Source organism: Ambystoma mexicanum, chromosome 4p (assembly GCF_040938575.1).
Source record: "Ambystoma mexicanum isolate Mex_15411 chromosome 4p, UKY_AmexF1_1, whole genome shotgun sequence".
NCBI lineage: Eukaryota > Metazoa > Chordata > Amphibia > Caudata > Ambystomatidae > Ambystoma > Ambystoma mexicanum.
Genome location: NC_090927.1, coordinates 1,259,302,352 through 1,259,322,938, shown reverse-complemented (window position 1 = coordinate 1,259,322,938; position 20,587 = coordinate 1,259,302,352). Strand labels below are relative to the sequence as shown.

The following is a 20,587-nucleotide window of genomic DNA, read 5'->3' as shown; positions in this document are numbered from 1 at the left end:
CTCACCCTTCCTTGGCTTTGTGTGTTAGAGACTGCGTGTCTCTGCAGCTGAGGGGGAGAAGAGCAGGCATGGGGTGGGGGCTGCCCCTCTCCTGGCCTACTGGATGGTAACATCAGTTACCCTGCTGATCCTTGGGCGGCCCTGCGGCATTGCCCACAATTGATTCAAAGTGAAAAATAATCACTTATGATATTAAGCAGTCAGATGTTTTTTTTTTAATACGAATTTAATTCCTTCTGGGAGTGCGCATAGCACTGGTATTGCTGCCTCACAGTGCCTTGCCTTTAAATGAATTCTTTACTTTGGATTTAGACCTGCATGACAGCAATTCTATCGTGTGCGAGTGTCCTTTGCTATCCAGCCTGCCTAATTTGCACACTTCTTTCTCAGCTATACACCTTCTACTGTTTTGGGTCTAAATTGCATTATTCAAGCAGTTCCCATGAAACCGGTGCAAAAGGATGTGAAATGATGGATGTCTTTTTCCAAAATGCTATCCAGTGATGGTCATACAGCTGGGGCTGCTTGCCCTACACATGCTCCATAGTAAAGGGAGCAGGCAACTTTTGCCTCTCTCCACCTCTGGTAAATCAGGTGCCTGAGGGTGTGTAAGGTACTCAAAATAGCTGCACTCCTGGCTTTCAAGTCCTTTTTTTCGACAGTGTCACTTGGACTTTGGCATTGATGGCAACCTTTCCTAATGGCTGTACGAAGCACCACAACTAGCGTAGTAGCGACCCTTTCCTCTAGCCTCAGCTTCCTCCTGCGAAGCCTTATCAGCTTCATAAGGATGAATTCCAACATATACATACAGATGGACAAACATTGGGAAATCTACATATGGGTACACTCATGGGTGCCAATTTTGGATTTTCCCTATGAGGCATATGAAATTCCCCTCTCATCTTACCATTCACCCCCACCTAGCCCGAATAGGAGTAAACAACTGAACAAAGTGAGTACCCCCAACCCTTCCCCAGAGGGAATTTATTTTAAATGAATGTGTCCAAATTGCACTTTGCAGCACATTTTTCATAGGAAATTGAAAAAAGCTGCAGGAGTGCCATGCAGTTCTGAACATATGATCTCAACAGCCACCAAACCTGCTTGCTTTATTTTCACAATCTATGCAGAGCCCAAAAATAAAATACTTGTGATCTTAAGAAGTCAGTCTTTTTTTTTTCTCTGTACTATTTCGATTCCTTCTGGGAGTGGCCGTAACACTTGTATTGCTACCTCACAGTGCCTTCCTTTTCAATGAATTCTTTACTTTTGTCCCTCGGCGCCGATGCGTTAACTTCAAAATTAGTCCACACTCGATTTGAATTCCGGAAAGTGGTCAATATCCCTGCATAACCAACAGCTATGTTCCTGTAATCGCATTACGTCAATTGCGTTTCATCATGGAGCATCTATTCAGGATAAACAGTTGGAAACTAAAAACATTTTTATGGATGCAAAGTGAGCTTACTGACCTTATTACCAAATAGTGGTAGTTAACGTTCCATGCACTCTGCACCTATATGTGTAGCAATCCTCCCGAAATGAGCCGATGTAATTGGCAGTATATTTTCGTAGTTCTGTCGCACCAACAGTAAGGTGCATGCAAAGTAACTGCTGGAGAAAGCTAGTAATGCACATAAAGCAATGCCAACTTTTATCACTTAATCTCACTACTTCATTCAGTCTTGTACGTCTTCAAAATATGAAACGGCTCGCAATTCCTATCCTGTAACCTCTGGCATTTTAGAGCATGCCATTCTGCCTTTCTGTACAGATTATAAAGGCACAAATATCAGAAAGTAATATGTTATGAGGGTAAAAGCCAATAATTTCACCATCTGATATGTGGCAGTATGACCTCTTAAGACCTCTGAATTGACTGATAAATTAAGTCTTACTACTATACATCTCGCCTGTTTTAAAACAATATTTGACACAGGCACTCGTTATGTTGCTAATCATAATGTGATAATGTTAGAACACTCGGCTGTAAAATAAGTAACATTTTGTTGGGTAATAAAAACATGATCTGTTAATTAGTGCTACTGTGATGCAGTGTAGTTTATACCTTGTGCCAGTGAGCCTATAAACTGAATGTGTTTTGGATTGGGGTGCGCAAGCCCAATAAGATGGATAGTTAGGCTTCCTTCTTTGACCACACGTGTGAGACTCAGACTCCTTACCAAATATTGGACTCTTGCCATAGTTTGACTGTCTTCCAATGCTGCATACACCACTGAAACACCTTTAAATGTTAAAATCAAAGTGTCTCTTCCCTTAAGAGCTTCACTCTACATGGGATAGTAAGGAGTGTGGCAAGAGTGAGCTGCTTGATAAATTTGCAAATAAAGCTTACCAGTCACTACAGCTCATGAAGCAAATTTGCATGTAATTTTAAATGACCTGTGAGGTGTGCTGTAAGAAATATTGTAAACTGTTTGTGTAGATATACCCACTTCAACTATTCCTGTTGGGCATGCCATGTGGACGTTACTATAGTCTGACATACGAACTTTGGGAATATATGGGTTGGCTGGGGAAATGATGGATTCAGAGGACATGGAGGCAACTGATCGCAAGTAAAAAGATAGGAGAGAGAGAGAGAGAAAGGGTAGATGAACTTGTAGAAGAGAGCCAGAATGGAAGAGGTGTGAGACAGGAGGGAGACCGAATGGGATACAGTGAATGGGTAATTTGACAATAACGGTGAGGGAAAGAAATATTGGGAGTACAGTAAGAAGGCAAAGGTGAGGCAGCCCACCGGTAAGTAAGAAATGTCACATGTTGGCCTTGATTTGTTTAAAAGAAATCTGCAGTTGTAAGCCAACCAGTTACTTCAAAACTTAGCAATAGGTGTATGCTAAACAATGGCAAGCACTTTACTTCGTAAAGTCTTTATTGAGGTTTTGTTGCAACAAATTAAGGATTTAGACACTGCTAATCAAATAAGTTAGATTGCAAATCAAATATTTATTAAGCAATCTTGGCTAATCAATTTTGGAATACTAATTTATGCCTTAGATTGGATCTTATATTGTCTATTCTTTTATTTTTACAACTTGTTTTTATTAACATTTTACTGTAAGCAATGACAAGACAGAACAGAAAATTCAAGCAAACACAAACAAATAACCAAAGAAAACCCATCCCTCTCCCCAGTTCCCCCCTCCGCCCAGATTCCAGGAGCCATGAGCTGAGCTTTACCCCCTCTTGTGAGATTGATATTGGCAGCGGCAAGATTTAAGTCTGTGTGATCTTGTCTGGGTCAGCTCTTAATCTATTCAGTCTTTCACCCATGCTTTTGTGGCACCAAGCTCTGCATGCCCCTTCCTTCGAAAAGTTAGCAGGGTCGCCCAGTCGGATACAAATTTCATATGTTGCCCTTGTATGGAGTATGTGAGCTATTCCATGGCCACGATCGACCACATTTTTGCTATCCACTCATGCTCTTGGGGGGGTGGGGGGTCTTTCGACTTCCACCTGCGCGCCAGTGTCATTGCTGCAGACATCATCATAATGACATACACTATGCGGCCCGATTTTGTAGCGATGTCCACCAGGACCCGGTTTAGGCCTAGCATATTGAGCCCTCTGTTTCCACCGCCCCTGACTCCCAGTACTTGTTCAATGGCCTGTTGAATGTTGCTCCAAAATATGTCCAGTTTTGGGCATTCCCACCAAATGTGAGCCCATGAGCCCATCTCCCCGCAGTCCCTCCAGCAAAGCTGAGAGGTTCGCGGGAACATTTAGTTTATTTTGACCACCGGGGTTAGATGCCACTGGTACATCAGCTTTTGCCAGATCTCCTGGATCTGGAGGGACTTGGTGAGTTTCGGGATCTGCGTCCACAGTTCTTGCCACCCACTCTCCTCTATTTCGGTGCCTGCGTCAGTCTCCCATTTCCTCATTAAAGCTCTATACAGAGGATCTTCCCCCTGTTTGATAAGCTTGTATATGGAGGCCATGAGACCCCTGTCCCCCTCGTGTGTGTCTAAATACTTTTCAAACAAGGTTAAGGGGCGCGTGCCTGCCTGTCTCTGCTCTGGGTGCGATAACCAATGTCTCAATTGTATATACCCATATCTATGGGTCTCCTTCAGTCCAAACTCTGATTTGCACTGCTCAAATTCCTTTACCTTTTTACAACCCGGGGAGAATTTGTGGATTCTCAAACATAGGTGTGTAAGGGGAGGGAAAGGTAGTGATGTGGGCCCGTTTGACTGCCGCGTCCCAGGCTTCCCCTATGATCGATGTGATTCGGCTCCTATACATCTGGGGAAGCCTATCCGCTCTTGGAAGCCAGAGCATTCCCTCCAACCTCCCGGCCACCACTGCCCTGTCCATTGGCCTCCACGGTTTGTCCCGATCGTCCCTCTGCCAATCTCTGAGAACCCTTATCTGGGCCACTAAGTAGTACACTTTAAAATCTGGTTCCCCCATGCCTCCCTGGTTGGTTAGGGTCCTCATAAGGGCTGAGGCTACTCTGGGACGTTGTGGTTCCAGATCAAGAGATTTGTGAGTTTATGAAGGGCTCTGAAGAAGGAACTTGGAACTTCTACCAGGAGGGCGGCAAAGTTGTACAGGAGGACTGGTAGCACCACCATTTTGAGGGCGTTAATGCACCCCCCCCCACAAAATGTGCACCGGGCCCCAGTCTACTAGTTTTGATTTAATTTTCTCCAACAAAGGGAGGTAGTTCGCCCGATATAATTCCCCCACGGTTTTGGTGAGATAGACCCCTAAGTACTTGATTCCCTTGCCTGCCCATCTGAAAGCATAGTCTCGCTTGACAAGTTGCACCGAGGCCGCCTGTAGATTAAGGTCAAGAATCTCCGACTTGTTAGTGTTTACTTTCAAGCCAGTGACCTGCTCAAACTGGTGAAGCTCCTCATATAGCGCTGGTAACGATGCCTCGGGGTCAGTCAATGTGAGTAACACATCCTCCGCGAACGCGGCAACTTTATGCACTTGTCCCCCAAACATGATGCCCTTTATCTTCCCATCTGCTCTTATCGCCTCTAGGAAAGGCTCTAAATGAAGAGCGTAGAGCAGCGGGGATAGTGGGCACCCCTGCTTCGTACCCCTCTACTTTCACCGGTTCTGAGATCCAGCCATTGATTGGTAGGCGGAGGGACGGGTTTCGATAGCTGGCCCTCACTCGATCCATGTATTTGGGTCCGAAACCCATTTTGCTCATTGTGGCGAAGCGGAAGCCCCACTCCACGCGGTCGAAGGCCTTTTCGGCGTCGACCGCTAGGAGGAGGGCAGGAATCCCCTTTATCTGAGTTTTCTCGACCAAGTGAATCGCTCTCCGCACAGTATCAGCGGTCTGCCGCCCCTTTATGAAACCCACCTGATTGTGCTGGACTAACTTGGGCATGATGGAATCTAACCTGGTCGCCAAGGTCTTCGTGTGAATTTTCGCGTCAACGTTTGAGTGCTATCGGGCGATAGGAACCGCACTCCTGGATCTTTGCCTTGTTTATATATAAGAGTTACTTTGGCTTCGTCCATGGAGCTGGGAAGAACTCCAGAAGAGCCTATCTGATTAAAGAGTCTGGTGAGCTGGGGAATTAGAAAATCTTTATGGACCTTATAGAACTCGGCCACAAAGCCATCTGGACCTGGGGCCTTGTTCGGGGAGAGGGTGGAAATCGCCTTCCTGACTCCATCAGTTGTTGTTTCTCAGTCAAGCTGTTCCCGCTCCTCCCTTGAAAGGGCCCTGAGGTCAAGCCTATCTAGATGAGCCTTCTGCACCATGGGATCAGGATTGTTTGACTCGTATAAGGTGGTGTAAAACTGGCAGAATTCTCTCTCTAGCTCTCTGTTGTCCGTAAACACCCGGCCGCCCTCTCCCTTGATTTTTAGGATAGTTTTACACTTTTCTTCCTTTCGCAACATTCGGGCTAGCAGTCTGTCATACTTGTTCGCCTTAATATAGTGCATTTGGTGCAAGCGCAGTAAATTGCGCTCGGCCGCCCTGGTTTGGATGAGGTTCAATTGACCTCTTAGCGTTCGGACTTCTCTAGCTGTGGCTGGTGTATGTTTGGTGGCCAATAGTGCCATTGCCTCTTTAAGTTTCATGCCCAGGTTCTCTTCCTCAAGTCTTAATTCCCTTTCCCTTATAGCTTTGATTGCCATGATTTTCTCCCGTATCGTGGCCTTAAGTGCATCCCACCATATTTGCGGGGTAGTATCATCCCAGCCATTCTTCTCCGCGTATTCCTCCAGTTCCCGCTGCACCTCCTGCACTAGAACCGGGTCTTTAAATAGCGAGAACGGGTAGCGCCATTTCCATAGCCCAAGGGGTCCCTGTGGCCTGCTCAGAGTTAGTGCGATAGGGGTGTGGTCCAATATCGCAATGGGCCCAAGTGAGATCTTGGTAATGGACCCTAGAAGAGGGGCAGACACCCAGATGTAGTCAGTTTGAGAGAGGGTTTTATGAGCATACGAGTAAAATGTGTACCCCCTATCGGGCCCCTGTGTCTCTCTCCACGTGTCTACCAGGGCCAGGTCTTGAACTTTCTTTTTAAGGTCCCCAGAAGGCCCGCCCGGTGATCCCCACAGAGAATGGGGTCCCAGGCCATGTTAAAGTCCCCTGTTGGAACAATACGTCCCCTGGCAAAATCCCTCAGGCGGGTGAGAGACTTCTGAATAAAGGCATCCTGACCAGTGTTGGGCGCATATAGTGTGGCAACCGTATATACCTCTCCTCTGCCCTCTAGTATCAACGCCAGGTACCTCCCCTGTTCATCTTTCTGCGCTGTCTTGATCGACAGATCTAACCCATCCTTCAGAGCAAGGGCCACCCCCCCCCCCCCTTTTTGCAAGCTTGAGTGGCCTGGGAGAGCTGAGCATATCCCCAGATTTTGATTCTCCGGATGTCCCGTGTTTGAATATGGGTCTCCTGAAAAGCGACTATATGTGGTTTCTCTTTGCGTATGAACAGCTCCTCCTTCTTTCTTTTAACCGGGAATTTAGCCCGTTTACGTTCAGGGATATTATCTTCAGTTGGTCCATATTATTAAGAGGTGTAATTTAGGGGAGACAGGCTCAACGCATTGGGCCTCTGTTTTCTCGGGGCACCCGATACCTTGGTTTGGTTGTGTTTTTTCCGACCAGACCCCCCTCCCATCTGCCCCTGGGAATCCATCCACCCCCCACCCCCGCCCAAAACTCAGATAACCCCCTGGGTGGGCTCAGCTGGCAACTTGCCCCCCTCGTAACCAAAAGACGTGAGGTGAGCCCCAAGAGCAACCCAGTATTTCCCAACGCGGGATATCCCAATCCCATCCCAAGAGACTCTCCCCCTCGCTTTTCCGGTAAGAACTTTTACAAATGCTTTCGCAACTTTGCACCAGTGCCTCAGATTTATGCAGTGAGTGCTCTCCCCGGACCCGCTATTCTGGCCCCCAATGAGTTCGGGGATCCGGTGCCGGCTGAAACTTCAGGGGAGCCAGTTTGGCTATTGGATCGACTCTTCCCCCCCACCCCCCTCCTTGCTGAGCTGCGACCCACCGTCCGGGGGGGTCTCTTTCTTTGATCGCTTGGGTTTGACTGTAGTCCATTCCCAGGATTTGGACGAGACATGCCGGCCAGGAGGGCCAGCTGGGTCTGCTGATGATTGCTCCTCGATGCCCAATAAATCCAGACCTTGTTCGCACAAAGTGATCTTGTGTTGTCTTCCCTGCCACATGAAGGATAGACCAAAGGGATGGGACCATCTGTATCTGATCCGCGTTTCACGCACGTATTTCAGTACTGGGAGCATCCGTCACCTTTATTCAAGGTTATTTGGGACAGATCCTGATACAAAAATATCTCGGCGCCATTATAGGATATATGTCCAGCTTTCGTCGCTTTTTTCAAGATCTTTTCTTTGGCTACATAGCTGTGAAATGCCTCTAGTACATCTCTGGGTCTAGGGCCCAGTTCAGAGCGGGGAGGGCCCACTCGGTGGACCCTGTCGAACTGGAGATCAATGGTCGTGTCCACATCCAGGAGGTCCCTGAAGACGGCTGTGAGGGTCTGCGCTAGGTCCTGGGCCTGAACGGATTCTGCCAATGCTTTGACTCGTATGTTGATTCTTCTAGAGCGGTTCTCTAAATTTCGGCCTGCAGCTCCAGATTCTGGGTGGCCTGTGCCAGAGTTTCCAGGAGGTTTTCTGTTTTCCTTGCGTCCTCAGTCAGGTCCTGGATGGCCCATTCATTAGTGTCCACTCGTTCCTCAACATTGCGGATGTCTCGCTTTATATCTTTTAGCCCCTCGGCCAGATCTTCTCTCAGAGAATCCATCTGCTTCTGACTCACCGTCGTAATCTTTTCCACTATATCTCAGAGAAATTGTCGAAGTACCGCATAGGTGACCGGCCCGTCTTGATAATCGGGATAAGGGTCCTCACTCTGGGCACCAGCCCTGTCACCCGCCTGATGGTCCCTCTGGTGCTCGGCTTCTGGGACGTGGTCTTTGGCCCAGAATTTGGTAAGGGAACCATCTTGGGTCTTCCTGGTGCTTTTGAGGGCCGAGGGGGCGTGGGGATCCTTGGTCTGTTTCTGGACATAGTAGGGCACAGGTCTGGGGTTCACTTGGTTTCTGTCACAAAATGTTGGGGTAGCGCAGCAAAGTGAGAGCGGGGGTCTCCACTCTCTTATATATAGTTGGCTATCCTGTGTATGGGCAACGATCACTCCTCCTCCACCTAGGTGTGCATGATGGGCTCGTGGTGGGCTGGGGGACAAATCCAGTCAGGGCAGCTGAGAGGACCAGGCGTCTCCTTGTTACTCTAATAGTGTCACAGGGGGGGCCGGAGGGCGACTCGTCCGCCTCCACTGATCTGGGTCGGTGAGGGGAGCGCAGAGGTGCCTCTATGCCTGGGGGGCGCAGGACTTCTTCCCTGCAGCGCGCCGACCCCTGACCGCAGTCCTTAATGAGGCGCTGGGGGATGGCCAAGTTTAATATCCGCGGGATCGCACTTGAATTGCGAGTCCTCCCGCCCCCACTCACCGTCCCGCCCCCCCGTTGGGTATGGTGCTCAAGCTGCCGGTCAAATTCAAGGTCCACTCTGAACTGGAGGCCCCCTACCCCCACTTACTGTCACCTAGATGAATGTGGTGCTCCGGTTTCGCCAGGACCAGCTCCGTCGTTGCCCACTGCCGCTCATCTCCCCGCACACCCGAGGTGTCCGCGCCTTCCTGGTTTCACCAGGGACTGCGGGGTGTCGCGCGGTGCCCCCCAGGTCCCTCCTGGTACAGTCACTGGTGGGGGGCCTCCCCCGCTGGGCCCCACTGAGGGGCCGCTCCTCTGCTAGCACAGCCCGATCCAAGCTACTGCTGTCGTCCCGGTGAGATGGGCCAGCTCCACTCGCGAAGGCCGCTCGTTGGGGTGCTCGGACGAGGTCCGCACACAATGTCTCCAGGTGAGCCGGTGGACCGAGGGTGCTGACACTGAAGAAGACTGCCGGGGAGGGCCAAAGTCAGCGTCAGGGCTGCGTGGGCACCGTCAGAGTAAGAGCGGGTCCAGGGGCTCGGGAGCCGCAATGTTCGTTAGACGGCGCCCATCTTGGGACTCTGTATCGTCTCTTGTCCTGGCATTTGTAAGAATAATCGCCCTGAAGGTCTGCATGACCATTCTGTCGGAGCGAAGCTGTGCTTGATTGCCTTTCAGAGGCATGTTTCCATTGACGTGAAATGCAGAGCAGCCATGTGGGCTGCTAAATCCTCTTTTCTCCATGGACATTGGCACCAGATGAGATGCAAGGTTTGGACACATAGGGCCTCATTACAGGTCGGGCGGTCCGGAAATAAGTGGTGGTAAACTTGCCACCACTGTTAATTCCGGACCGCCTGATCCCGAGTCCTGCAGACGGGAGGCGATGTTCCCGCCAGGTCTGACCTGGCAGGTTTAACACCACCTGCCTGCAGTCGAACGTGGAAACACCAGCACCATCACGAGATGGTGCCGGTGTTTCCACTTCCCCATTCCCATTGAGTCCTATGGGACTCAATGGGAATGGGGATTTACCGAATTTCGCCTCCGGAATTCCTGCGACACCAGGGTCGTAATGTCCTGGTATTTCCGGTAGTCACGGAGGCGGAATGGTAATACGAGTCCGGCGTTAACCAGGCGGTTTTACCACCTCGGTTACCGCCGGACTCGTAATGAGGCCCATAGTCTTAAACTGGAGGAAGACTTTAATCTGAATAGATTTTTCTTCATTGCTGTATAAATCGGCCATGAGGATGGAGAAGAGGGACACAAGAGAATGTAATAGGTACTCACCATAGTGATTACTGCACTCCTACTCGCCTTTCCTTCGTATTCCCTCCCGCTTTACCAGTTACTTGTCGGGGGCAGCCAAAGTAGGCATTTTTGCATTCAGGGACAGATCCATGCACCACGCATGTGCTTATTCAAAATGGTGGGGTGTTTTCTGTCAAAAAAAGGGCCATCTGCTGAGTGTGAAGTAAAAGTGACTATCGATTCGAATTCACTGCAGTGAGTAGGTTTTACATTTTGTGACATGTCCCTGATATGTGTTTTAGTATAAGTGACTGACTTAACAAACATAATGTATTACATATGTTTAGATCTAACCTCTGTTTTTCGTCCCCCTCCTCTCCTCCCTTATGCTGCAGGTAATCCCGAAGGTGTTCATCTACAAACTATAATTCCTTTCAGTGGGAAGGGTTATAAACTTGGAGAACAAAGTGCAACTTCCCACTGGGCTAAAGTAAGAAGCCCAGGAAACATTCTGAAACCTGAAACTGAATGTGTAAACTCAACACTTGAAAATCATATTAGATTTTCTCAGACTTCTGCCAGCAGGACTCAGAATAATACGATTTCGGGTCCTATTAAAAACCACGGTAATGAGATTGTCATTAAAAAGAAGAAAATATCAGTGGCCAACACCAAGGCATTCAAAAATATAAATGGTTCCCCTGTGAGAATACTTCCAGTTTTTGGCAGCAGTAAAACATCAGATCAACCACCGACCAAGGATGCACAAAGTTTTTCATCATCCAGTATGGCTAAGAGAAGTATTTCATTTGGGGTGATTGACTCTTCAAAGTCCCCAGATGTATCAGAGGGATCAATTAGCACGCGTGTATTTCCAGTCTTCGGCAACATAAAACCTTCAGTCACGAGACCAACAAAGGAGGTCCCAAGTTTTCCGTCATTGAGTATTGCACAAAAAAGGACTTCAAATCATGATACTGCAACATCTCCAACAATTCCTTCTTCGTCTCAAGGATCTCGTAGCATTAACAATGGGGGCCAACCCAACAAACGACCCAAGATGGACAATGAAAGGGCAATTGCAGATTTTTTTGCAAAACCACTGAATGTTGGTGTCCCAGTCAGAGGAAGTAGTTGCACCACAAGTGTTCTTGGGAGTACCAGTACTGAAGTAACAAGTTCTACTGTACCTACCATTTTTACTAGCAGTTTAAGTGCAAACGTCAGCTGTCCCATCTGTCAAACTCAGGTTTTGCAGTCTAAAATTAATCAACATTTAGATTCTTGTCTAACCAATTCTTTCTTAAGTGAAGAGGCTATATTTTAATACAGTATATTAATATGTATTGTCTATAATTAAGGTCTGTATGTTTAAATGTTAATAAAATGAGGGGCTTGGGTAGATACGGTCTTCCAGATGTTTTTGAATGGAGTGGTCAACTAGCAGTACAATGTATTTGCTTTGTCTATTGTTTCCCTGATGATTTTAACCATTTGGATGCACAATTCCAATTCCAACCTTAAAACACTAAAGAATAGAAGGTGACGATTCACTGTTTGGGTTAGTGATATTTGTGTTATGTTTAAAAAAAAAATGTGTTTATTGGTTAAAGTAAATTCAACCTTAACAAAACATATTAAGAAAAAAAATGAATACACAGATTAAAAAAGAAAGTACAATTCATAATGTGGTCAATCATCAATTGCTTGCACCCTAAAAACAAGAAAAATGTATTTGTACCATAAAACGAGAGCGTTTGTAGCTAACAATGCAGTTCATAGTATGGTCAATCATCAATTGCTTATGCCCTGGAAACAAGAAAAGTGTATACATGCCATAAAGCCAGAGCATTTGTGACTAGAAGGTAGGAAGACTATAACAGCCTATTTTTTTTTTACTTGATTTAATTGCATAGCAATTTTTACAAAAATTAAGAGCAGACCAAAAGATCCAATTCAAACTTCAGTCATTCACTATATAGATTCTTTAACCAAATTCCCGTTAACAATCCTTCCCTTAGTTTCCACCCCCACGAAAAGTACAGAAAAAATCAATAGTAGTATTTACTATTAAGAATTCAATTCCAGCCATCAAGGGCTTAGAAGTCTCCATCAACCCTGGCCTTGCTCCAAGTCATTCGATGAGTCGATTCTCTGGTCTTGATGACCTTTTTTTGGCATTGCATGGCATGACCACATTCTTCCGTCCCATTGGGATCATGTTGCAAGTGGAAAGACCTTCCGTATAAAAGATACGGCGGCAATGACCCAAGATGTTTTGTCACTGTTGATCAACACCACCCATCTGGACTCATCGTCCAATGTGCTAAAATGTCTCGTAAGTCGTTTCAGGAACAGCTGTCGCTCCGTGATCAACCCAAGGCAAATCATCATCACATGCTTGAGTGACTCTACCTGGTCAGAGTTCCAGCAGAATCTGCAAGCTTTGGACGTGCTCAAACCCCGGATTTCCTCGATCTCATTTGTTAAAATCATGTTAAACCGCATTCTCATAAAGGTTTCCCTATACGTTCTGTTAGGAAATTTCAAGAGATAGGCACGAGGCTGGTTAAACTTCCTAATTTTAGCTGGCAAGTCACTAACACTTTTTTAAGCCCCTGCGTTCTCCTCAGTGGTTATCCAGTCAAACTCCATGAGTTTCCTTTTGACTCGCATAGGGTTCGTCATCAGGACCTCCACATTGCAGCCTATCTCTTCCAGTTTATTCCTGTTGTGCTTGTCCCACTTGGTCAGCAAGGCCGAGGATCCTTTCAACTTCGCGTTCCATTAGCTTCAAGATCATTGTACTGGGTGGGAGTAGGGCCTTGCGAAACAAGGCCAACCCTTTCCACTCTACTGTGGCGTAGAGTGACGAGAGGCCTAGTTCTCTTCGGATTATAGAGACTAGTGTTGTGTTTGGCAAATTTAAGATTTTTCGCCACACAATGGGCCTCCTTACACGGACGGCGGTAAGGCTTAACGGTCACCGTTAATGGTACCAGTGACCGTTGACCCTTACTGCCTTACTACAAGGTCCCTTTGCGTGTTGGAGACTTTAACGCCTGCTTTTTGCAGGCGTTAAAAACCAACCCGCAAAGGGACCAGGGAGCTAATTACGGTACTGCAATTTGCGGTGCCGTAATTAGCACCTTCCCCATTCCCATTTTGCCCTATGGGGGAAGGGGGAATTACCGCCCCACCAACCTTGGAATACCGCCCCACCAAGGCGGTGCCGGTATTTTACCGGCATGAACCAAGGTGCTAATAGCACCTTGGACCACCGCCGTCCGTGTAATGAGGCCCATTGCCTTCAAGTTTGCACCAAAGCCTTTTCGGAATATCAGGAGCTGCCTCCACACCATATGCGAGTATGGGCACCACCTTGCCTTTGTAGAATTTGATGGCCTCCATGAGCGAGACTCTACCGTATTTTTTGTCAATCTGTTTTGCCTGGGTCACCTGGCTTCCTCTTTCCCAAGTGGGGATCAAGTTCAAGGTGTTGTCATCTTTCACTTTTACTTGCTGCATGACCCAGGATTTAATTATTCCTAACCATAACTTTCCTCTCTTCATAGCTTCGGAATTAGACTTTTGCCCACTCCTGCTTGATAGAGGGGGCAAACCTAGAGCGTTCAGATCTCCACAGACCACTATATAGGTGGCGTTGGTATTCTCCAAGACATCTTCCATAATGTTGCTAATTATCTCAAGAAAGCTTTCATTAGTGGCAGCCTGTGGGTTCCAATAGCAAGTTATTATAACCAGGTTTCCCATCTTTCCAACGTTGGTCCATTCTGGAGCATGTATCCAGTTCACTAAGACCGCAAGACAGTACAAGGTTTTAGAGCAGAATTTTCTGTAAATTCATCCCAGAGCCTGCTTTTAGGGCTATCAACAAACCTGAGAACGGGTGCGGCCCTTTTCGCCTCACGCAGCCAAGGCTGTAATCATCTCATACCCCTCCGGGTAGGGGGCCTCCAGCAACCAGATTACCTGGAGGCATAACATATCCTAAGAACCCAGGTTGACATCACTAGATCTTGTCAAGTGGTAGAACCCTCTGGTATTCCAAGATGCCATTTTTAGTTCTTGGCCGCTGTTCTCTTGTTGCGGTCGCTGGACTGCCGAGGTTGCCTTAATCTTGTACTGTCATGGCCAGGATGGCTATTCCTTGCGCTTTACCAATGCTTCTCCCACCCAGGACCAACCTTCTTCCTTCTGTGGTTGCTTCCTCTTGAGCCCTAGAAGGGCCGGTTTCCCGGTTGTCCACATCAAATGTGATCTTTACAGAAGTTTTAGGTCCGGTGAGCCTCCTGTCAAAAGCATATTTATGTTGGTACATGTTGGTTAAAGTCATTTAAATTCAGGCTGTTAAGGAAAGTTACCACTTAAACCACCATTGCCATTTGTGTACCCTTAATGCATTTTCCCCAAAGGGATTCTTGATTTGTGCAAACATTGTCAAAATATTTCTGAAAATGCCAATGCCTCCTAGATCGGAGTGTAAAACATTCTGTTAACAAGTGCTTCAAGGTTTCAAGGTTACCTTGCCGTTTGCAAAATTTGCATACAACCTCTGTCACCAACAACATTTTCCGTCTAAACAGAACCTCCGTTGTTGGAAATGGATTCCAACAGAACCGCATGTAGTCATTCCTGATCTTGGCACTAGGAAAACTCACCAAATAAGGGGCAACAGTCCCTTTGCTTTTATGTTCATATTACAATTGGGGAAAAAGTCTTATAATCGTGCAAGCTTTCAATGTTTAGGCACCAGTCATATTGAAAGAGCCTTTTTTTTAACCTGTTCTGGGTTATTTACTAGATCATCCTTAGCCGGTTCCAATTTGCTTAGTATAGTTTCACAACGGGTAATAGTACAGGGCGCCTGGCTAGGTCTTGATATGCCCAGGAGGGTGAATGTACATTCAAACAAAGAATCAGGATGGGAGAGCCACACTTTCGAGATTCAGGATATATTAGTTTAATCTCTGAATTTTAGTAATGATACATACAATATATCACTTATTTGCATAAAGACAGATAGATGGACAGTTATACATTTGGTATTTAGGTGTACCGTTGGGTACCACCCTGAAGAGTGTGCAGGGTGTTAGCCTTCTGGCGGTGCAAAATCTCTTGGATACACAATGAACATGGGTTCACAACACAAGAGTGAATGCAGCCCAGGACCTTAGTTGGTCCATGGGTATTGTCATAAGAAAAAACTCAACAGGTGTGTACAGGTAAATATGAGGTGGAGTTGTGTCATGGATCGACACTGTAGTGTTTCGGCCACGGGGTACGAGGGCTGGACGTAGGTGGCTAGGATGGCCTTCTTCAGGATGGAGGTGAAGGAATGAAACACTGTCCTTATGATATATTGGACCGACAAGCGGTGTGGCGGTAAAAGCTTCTGAGGATTTTCGACCATGCGTAAAGTCTGGTGAAAGCAGTGGCCCAGTGTCCACTGTTGCTAAGGGTGTTAGGCCAAAGTACTGATTCTGGAACCGGGGTTTCCAGATGGTGGGAGCGTCAATAAATGGCGCAAGCAATTGGTAGAGTGCCTGAGCAGAAGCGTCTGTCTGGAGTGTCGCGTCGCGCCGTCGTACCACCCTCCACACTCTTGAGGGTGGTACCCAACGGTACACCTAAATACCCAATGTATAACTGTCCGTCTATCTGTCTTTACGCAAATAAGTGATATATTGTATGTATCATTACTAAAATTCAGAGATTAAACTAAAATATCCTGAATCTCGATAGTGTGGGGCTCTCCCATCCTGATTCTTTGTTTGAATGTAGTTTCACAACGGTCAATGAAATTGTCCAGCCTGGGTACCATGACCTCAACAATAGCTTGATACAAAGTATTTTCACGAGGGCACAAACATTTCCTGTACAGTAACAAGATGTGCCAATAACCTTTTGGCTTTGAAGGATGTTAGCCCAAATTCATGTCTAATGTCACTCACTGGCACTGAGTTTGGAGCCCCCCCAATACCTTATGCCAGATCACATCCTCAATCCAAGTGAGCTAGTCCAGTGCCCAGTCCTCCAGTAACTCAATACCATGTAGCAGTTTTGGGCTGAAATTACCCTAAAAATATGTAATTATTCGGACCATTGCGAACTTACAGTAGTGAAACTTGTTACTTTTCACTTGTGGAATATAATGATCTGCTTTCGCTCTCAATCCGGAGAAAGGCTCTGTCTGGTGAACTAATGAACAGGAAATCAAGGTAGATAATGGTCTTGACCTTCTCTAGGGCGATACCATTCCCATAGCAACTTGTTTTTTTTATGTTCTCCTCACAAGCGACAGTACTTTTTTTTTTTTTATTTATAAAGAGTTGATGTTAAGATAATTTTCCCTCACAAAGCCTTCAAATGCCTTCAAGCGACGACACAGCCTGTTTGTGTAGAATCCATTAAAACAAAATCATTGGCATAAGCCAGCCAACTTATTGCCATGTTTCCAATTTTAAGGGGAACAAAGGAGGCTGTCTCCAATGAAAAACCCACATCTGCAACGTATAGGTTAGAGGCAAGATGCCAAAATCCACCCCTGCCTCAACCCGTTACTTGTGTGTATCTTTTCGGATAAAGTGCCCTCCCGATTTAGCCTGACTTGGACATTTGTATCTTCGTGCAGTTTGATTATCAACTTTAATAGACAATCTGGGATGCCACACTTCTTTACTTTCGCCCAGGGTCTTGAAACTGTGTCAAATGCATTGGATAAGTCCAAGGTCGCCAGATGCATGACAGGATATTTTCCTTTATTCACTAGATCCTGAAGACAGCTCGGCGAGTATCCATTCTAGTTTGTGCCATGATTTTTCTCGGAAGCTGGTCTGAAAAGGTGAAATCAGGTTCTTACTTAGTGCCCAGGCTTCCAAGTGCTTCAGGATCCAACTCTTGAAAATGTTGCTATCCGCATCTAGGATAGAGTTTGGTTGGTAATTATTAGCATCGGATCTGCTACCCTTTTTATAAATTGGGATAATGTACGCATTCCTCCACGTTAACGGGTATGTTGCTGTCCTCAAGATATCGTCAAAAAGGACCTTCAAAATCCCTGCCCCTTCCATCATGGTTCCTGTGAACAACCTATTTGTAGTTTTATTATGTCCTGGGGCTCTAGAGGTGCTAGCTCCTTTGATGGCTTCTAACACATCATCCATGCCATAGGTAATTACCCCCACAAGCTCATTATCGACTGTTGCAACTTTCATGGTTACATTTTTCCATTATTGACTCCCCCCTCAATGCCATAGATGGCTCCAAAGTGCCGAACCCAGTGGCCTTCTGAACTGCATTGATGATGCTTTCCCCATAGCTTTTATTTTGGCTGTTGCTGAAAGCACAGAAAGAACGCAAGTCCTTCTTCTGGAGATATCCCAGCATGTCCTCTGTGTCCTCCTGGACCATTAATGCTTTATGGTTTTTTACTCAATTCCTATATTTCAAACTGATTCTTTTAAATTTTCATCAAACAATCATCAGTTCTATTCTCTTTCTTGACTAGATAAAGGACCTCCTTTTTTTTCTTCTTTTTTGCGACTGCCTCGTATCTGTGTGTTTTCTTGTTAATAAGGCATTTAGCTTTACCCTTGTTCCGTTTACCACCAATTGTGCTCTCTATCACATCATGCAAGAAGTCACTGACGGTCTCATGTGTGAACGTCAGCAATTTCCAGTCCTAGATGGTGCTTTTGACCATACCTTTTTGACTTCTTGGTTCACCTTATCTAGCTTACATTGGTTCCATATTTTTATATTATAGGCAGGGTTAAGCCCAATGTCCTTGTCATACTCCCCTCGACCGCTTCCCTGTGACCAATTAAATGAACAAGTCAATAAGCTGTGATCACTCTAGTTGTTTCTGATTATTTCATAGTCGCTACATTTGGTCATCAAAAAGTTGTCGAAAGAGTAGTCCAGGGCAGATCTACTTTGACCATATCGACGTTGGTGGAGACATTCAAAAAGTACAAACCAATGTTTAGGCAGCTTTTCAGCTTATTGCCATTTACCCCCCAAGACCTGTGGACCACCAGCCCTAGCACTGTCCCGTGTGATTGACTAGTATGATAAACCTACATCTGCATCTATATCAAAACATGGTGAGTTAAAATTACCAAGGACAATGACGTGCCCATCTCTATGGAGCTCCATCCATTCCACAGAAAAAGTGCTCAAAGCTTCTAAGGAGTCTAGCTGTTCTACATCCTCATGCCAGTAAATACTACAAAATAAGAGTTGTAAGGACATCAATTCATTGTGGCTTTCCCACTCAGTGGCCAGAAGTCCTGTTCTGACTTAATTTTTTTATGAGCTTTAGACCACGATCAGATCTACACATTGTAACGAGGCCCCCTTTCGGTCTCCCCCTCGAACCATTGCTTGCCAGTTGTGAAGTCACAATATATCCATTTGTTCGTGGCGCTTCCGTCAACCAGAACTCTTGGAGACAGATTTAATCTAGCTTTCTCAACATGAGCCCCCATGGATGGATTGGTGACAAGATGTCTATGGCCTCTCGTGCTCCAAGTGGCTAATTTGAAGGCTGCCGGCGCTCGAGTCTGCATGTTGATTTCTGTGACTCACGACTTGGGTTTAGAGTCGATGCCACCCAGGACCAATCCAGAATCCTCTCGACCCCCCCCCCTTCCCTGCCCTTCTGTCAAGTGCCACCCTCCTGTCCCGATTACCCACGTTCATTGTACCAGTGATTTGTTGAGGATAATTAGTGTGTTGATGCTGTTCATCACTAGTGGCGAGGGCCCTCCTCCTCGTTTGTGGATCCCCAGTCATGTCCATAGTTCTAATGGCAAACCCAAGATGCCTCAGTGTCTGAGCCGCCTTCAGTATTAGCACAAACACCACTTTGGAATCAAATCCGAGCACAACTCTATCCGTATGGCATTGGGCTACAAATTCCGCTCGCAATATCTCTAGTTGATATAACACTCAAGTTCACAGTTTCTGAAAACAGACAGGACTGCAGAGCGGTTCAGGACTAATACCCTGTCTTGGTACAATATGCCCTCCGAAAGAAGTTAAGGGGCCTGTTTTTTTTTTTTACTGGACGCAAATTTAAGGCTGTTATCCCATTTTGTAACAGTTGACTTGTTAGGTTTGTCATTGTGGTCCCCATTTCTCTGCATCAAATCACCAGACTCCTCTCTACCCCTTGCCCCTTTCAGGATTGAAAACTTAACATTCATGTGATTTGCACCAGAGCGAGTCAGAGGTTTTTTCAAATTTTGGCATAACTTTTCATAAATAAAGTGTGCACCGTTTATGTCCAAGCCATCATTACCAAGACCTTCAAACTATTGTCTCCTGCTTAAAATATCGTTCCCTGGTTTGTCCCCCAACCCACAGGCTTTAGTCAACAACCTCTGAGCATGTTGTGATGAGTCCTGTGAGATAGACGCATAGCACCCCTTGGAACCTTGTCTCAGTACTGTACCCTCTTTGGGCCCACACAACACGCATATTGGTTCAGTCGTTCATCATTAGTGTTGGTTGGCAAGTGTGGTGTGTTACTGTCAATATAAATGCATTTAAAACATGCTTCATTTACATCCCCCTCGTTGCTGCCCCAGGCAGCTCTTCTGACACAAGCGTACTATTGGTTACACCATTCACCCGCACTAGTGGTTCCTGATGGACGACCTGCAGCGGAATATTTACACTATTTATTAAAGCTCTGCTGCACTCCAAACAAGTCGATTTCATTATTGGTACAATCCTGGGTGGAGTTGCCAATGCAAGTTCCATAGCAACCTCGCTGCTGCAATTGCTTGTTGTGACTGACCTGTATCTCGTTCATGGCCTTCCTTTTCTACTGGACAAGGAGTGGCTTTTAATTTCCCGCCCAATATTTCTGGTATGGTTAAGTTCTGCTTAGGTTTGCCCAAAGGATGTGTGATGGGACTTTTTGTCCCTTTAACTTTGTTCGTTTTCTCTTCCGGCTTTCCCTTTTTTTTTTTTTTTTAACCAGGTCCATTCCCGGTAGCGACGTCACTGCAGGTGCCACTGGGACTGGCCAGATCTAATCCAGCTACTCTGCCCTTTTCCTTAGTCAGGTGAGGGTACATACGTCAGGGGATAGCTAGAGGTTCCAGCTGCTACTCCAAACCACATCCTTGGTATCCCTGGCACAGCCTCTGCTAACCGGATCCTGACACTTAGAGAAAACGTTGGGTGCTGAAAAGACAGTCATCCTGAAACAAATCACTTGTTACTCGATGTGTGTTTAGTCCCATTCACTGACTGCTTGTTAGTTGGGAGCCCACCACCACAAGCACTTACTGAAGGAGTGTACACTATG

General features: G+C 46.3%; 1 protein-coding gene across 3 annotated transcripts in view; it reads left to right on the top strand.

The window, feature by feature from the left end:
* The window catches only part of SPRTN (SprT-like N-terminal domain), a 349,183-nt gene that overhangs the window by 300,361 nt on the left and 28,235 nt on the right, over nt 1-20,587 (top strand). Inside the window, exon 5 of one of the 3 annotated variants that reach the window (XM_069606940.1) lies at nt 10,638-11,644. The exons of the other annotated variants lie outside the window; for them this stretch is intronic. Coding sequence (XP_069463041.1) covers nt 10,638-11,569 — 932 coding nt within the window. The 3' untranslated portion in view covers nt 11,570-11,644. Of the gene's footprint in view, nt 1-10,637; nt 11,645-20,587 lie in introns of those variants that run through there. 3 annotated transcript variants of the gene reach the window in all.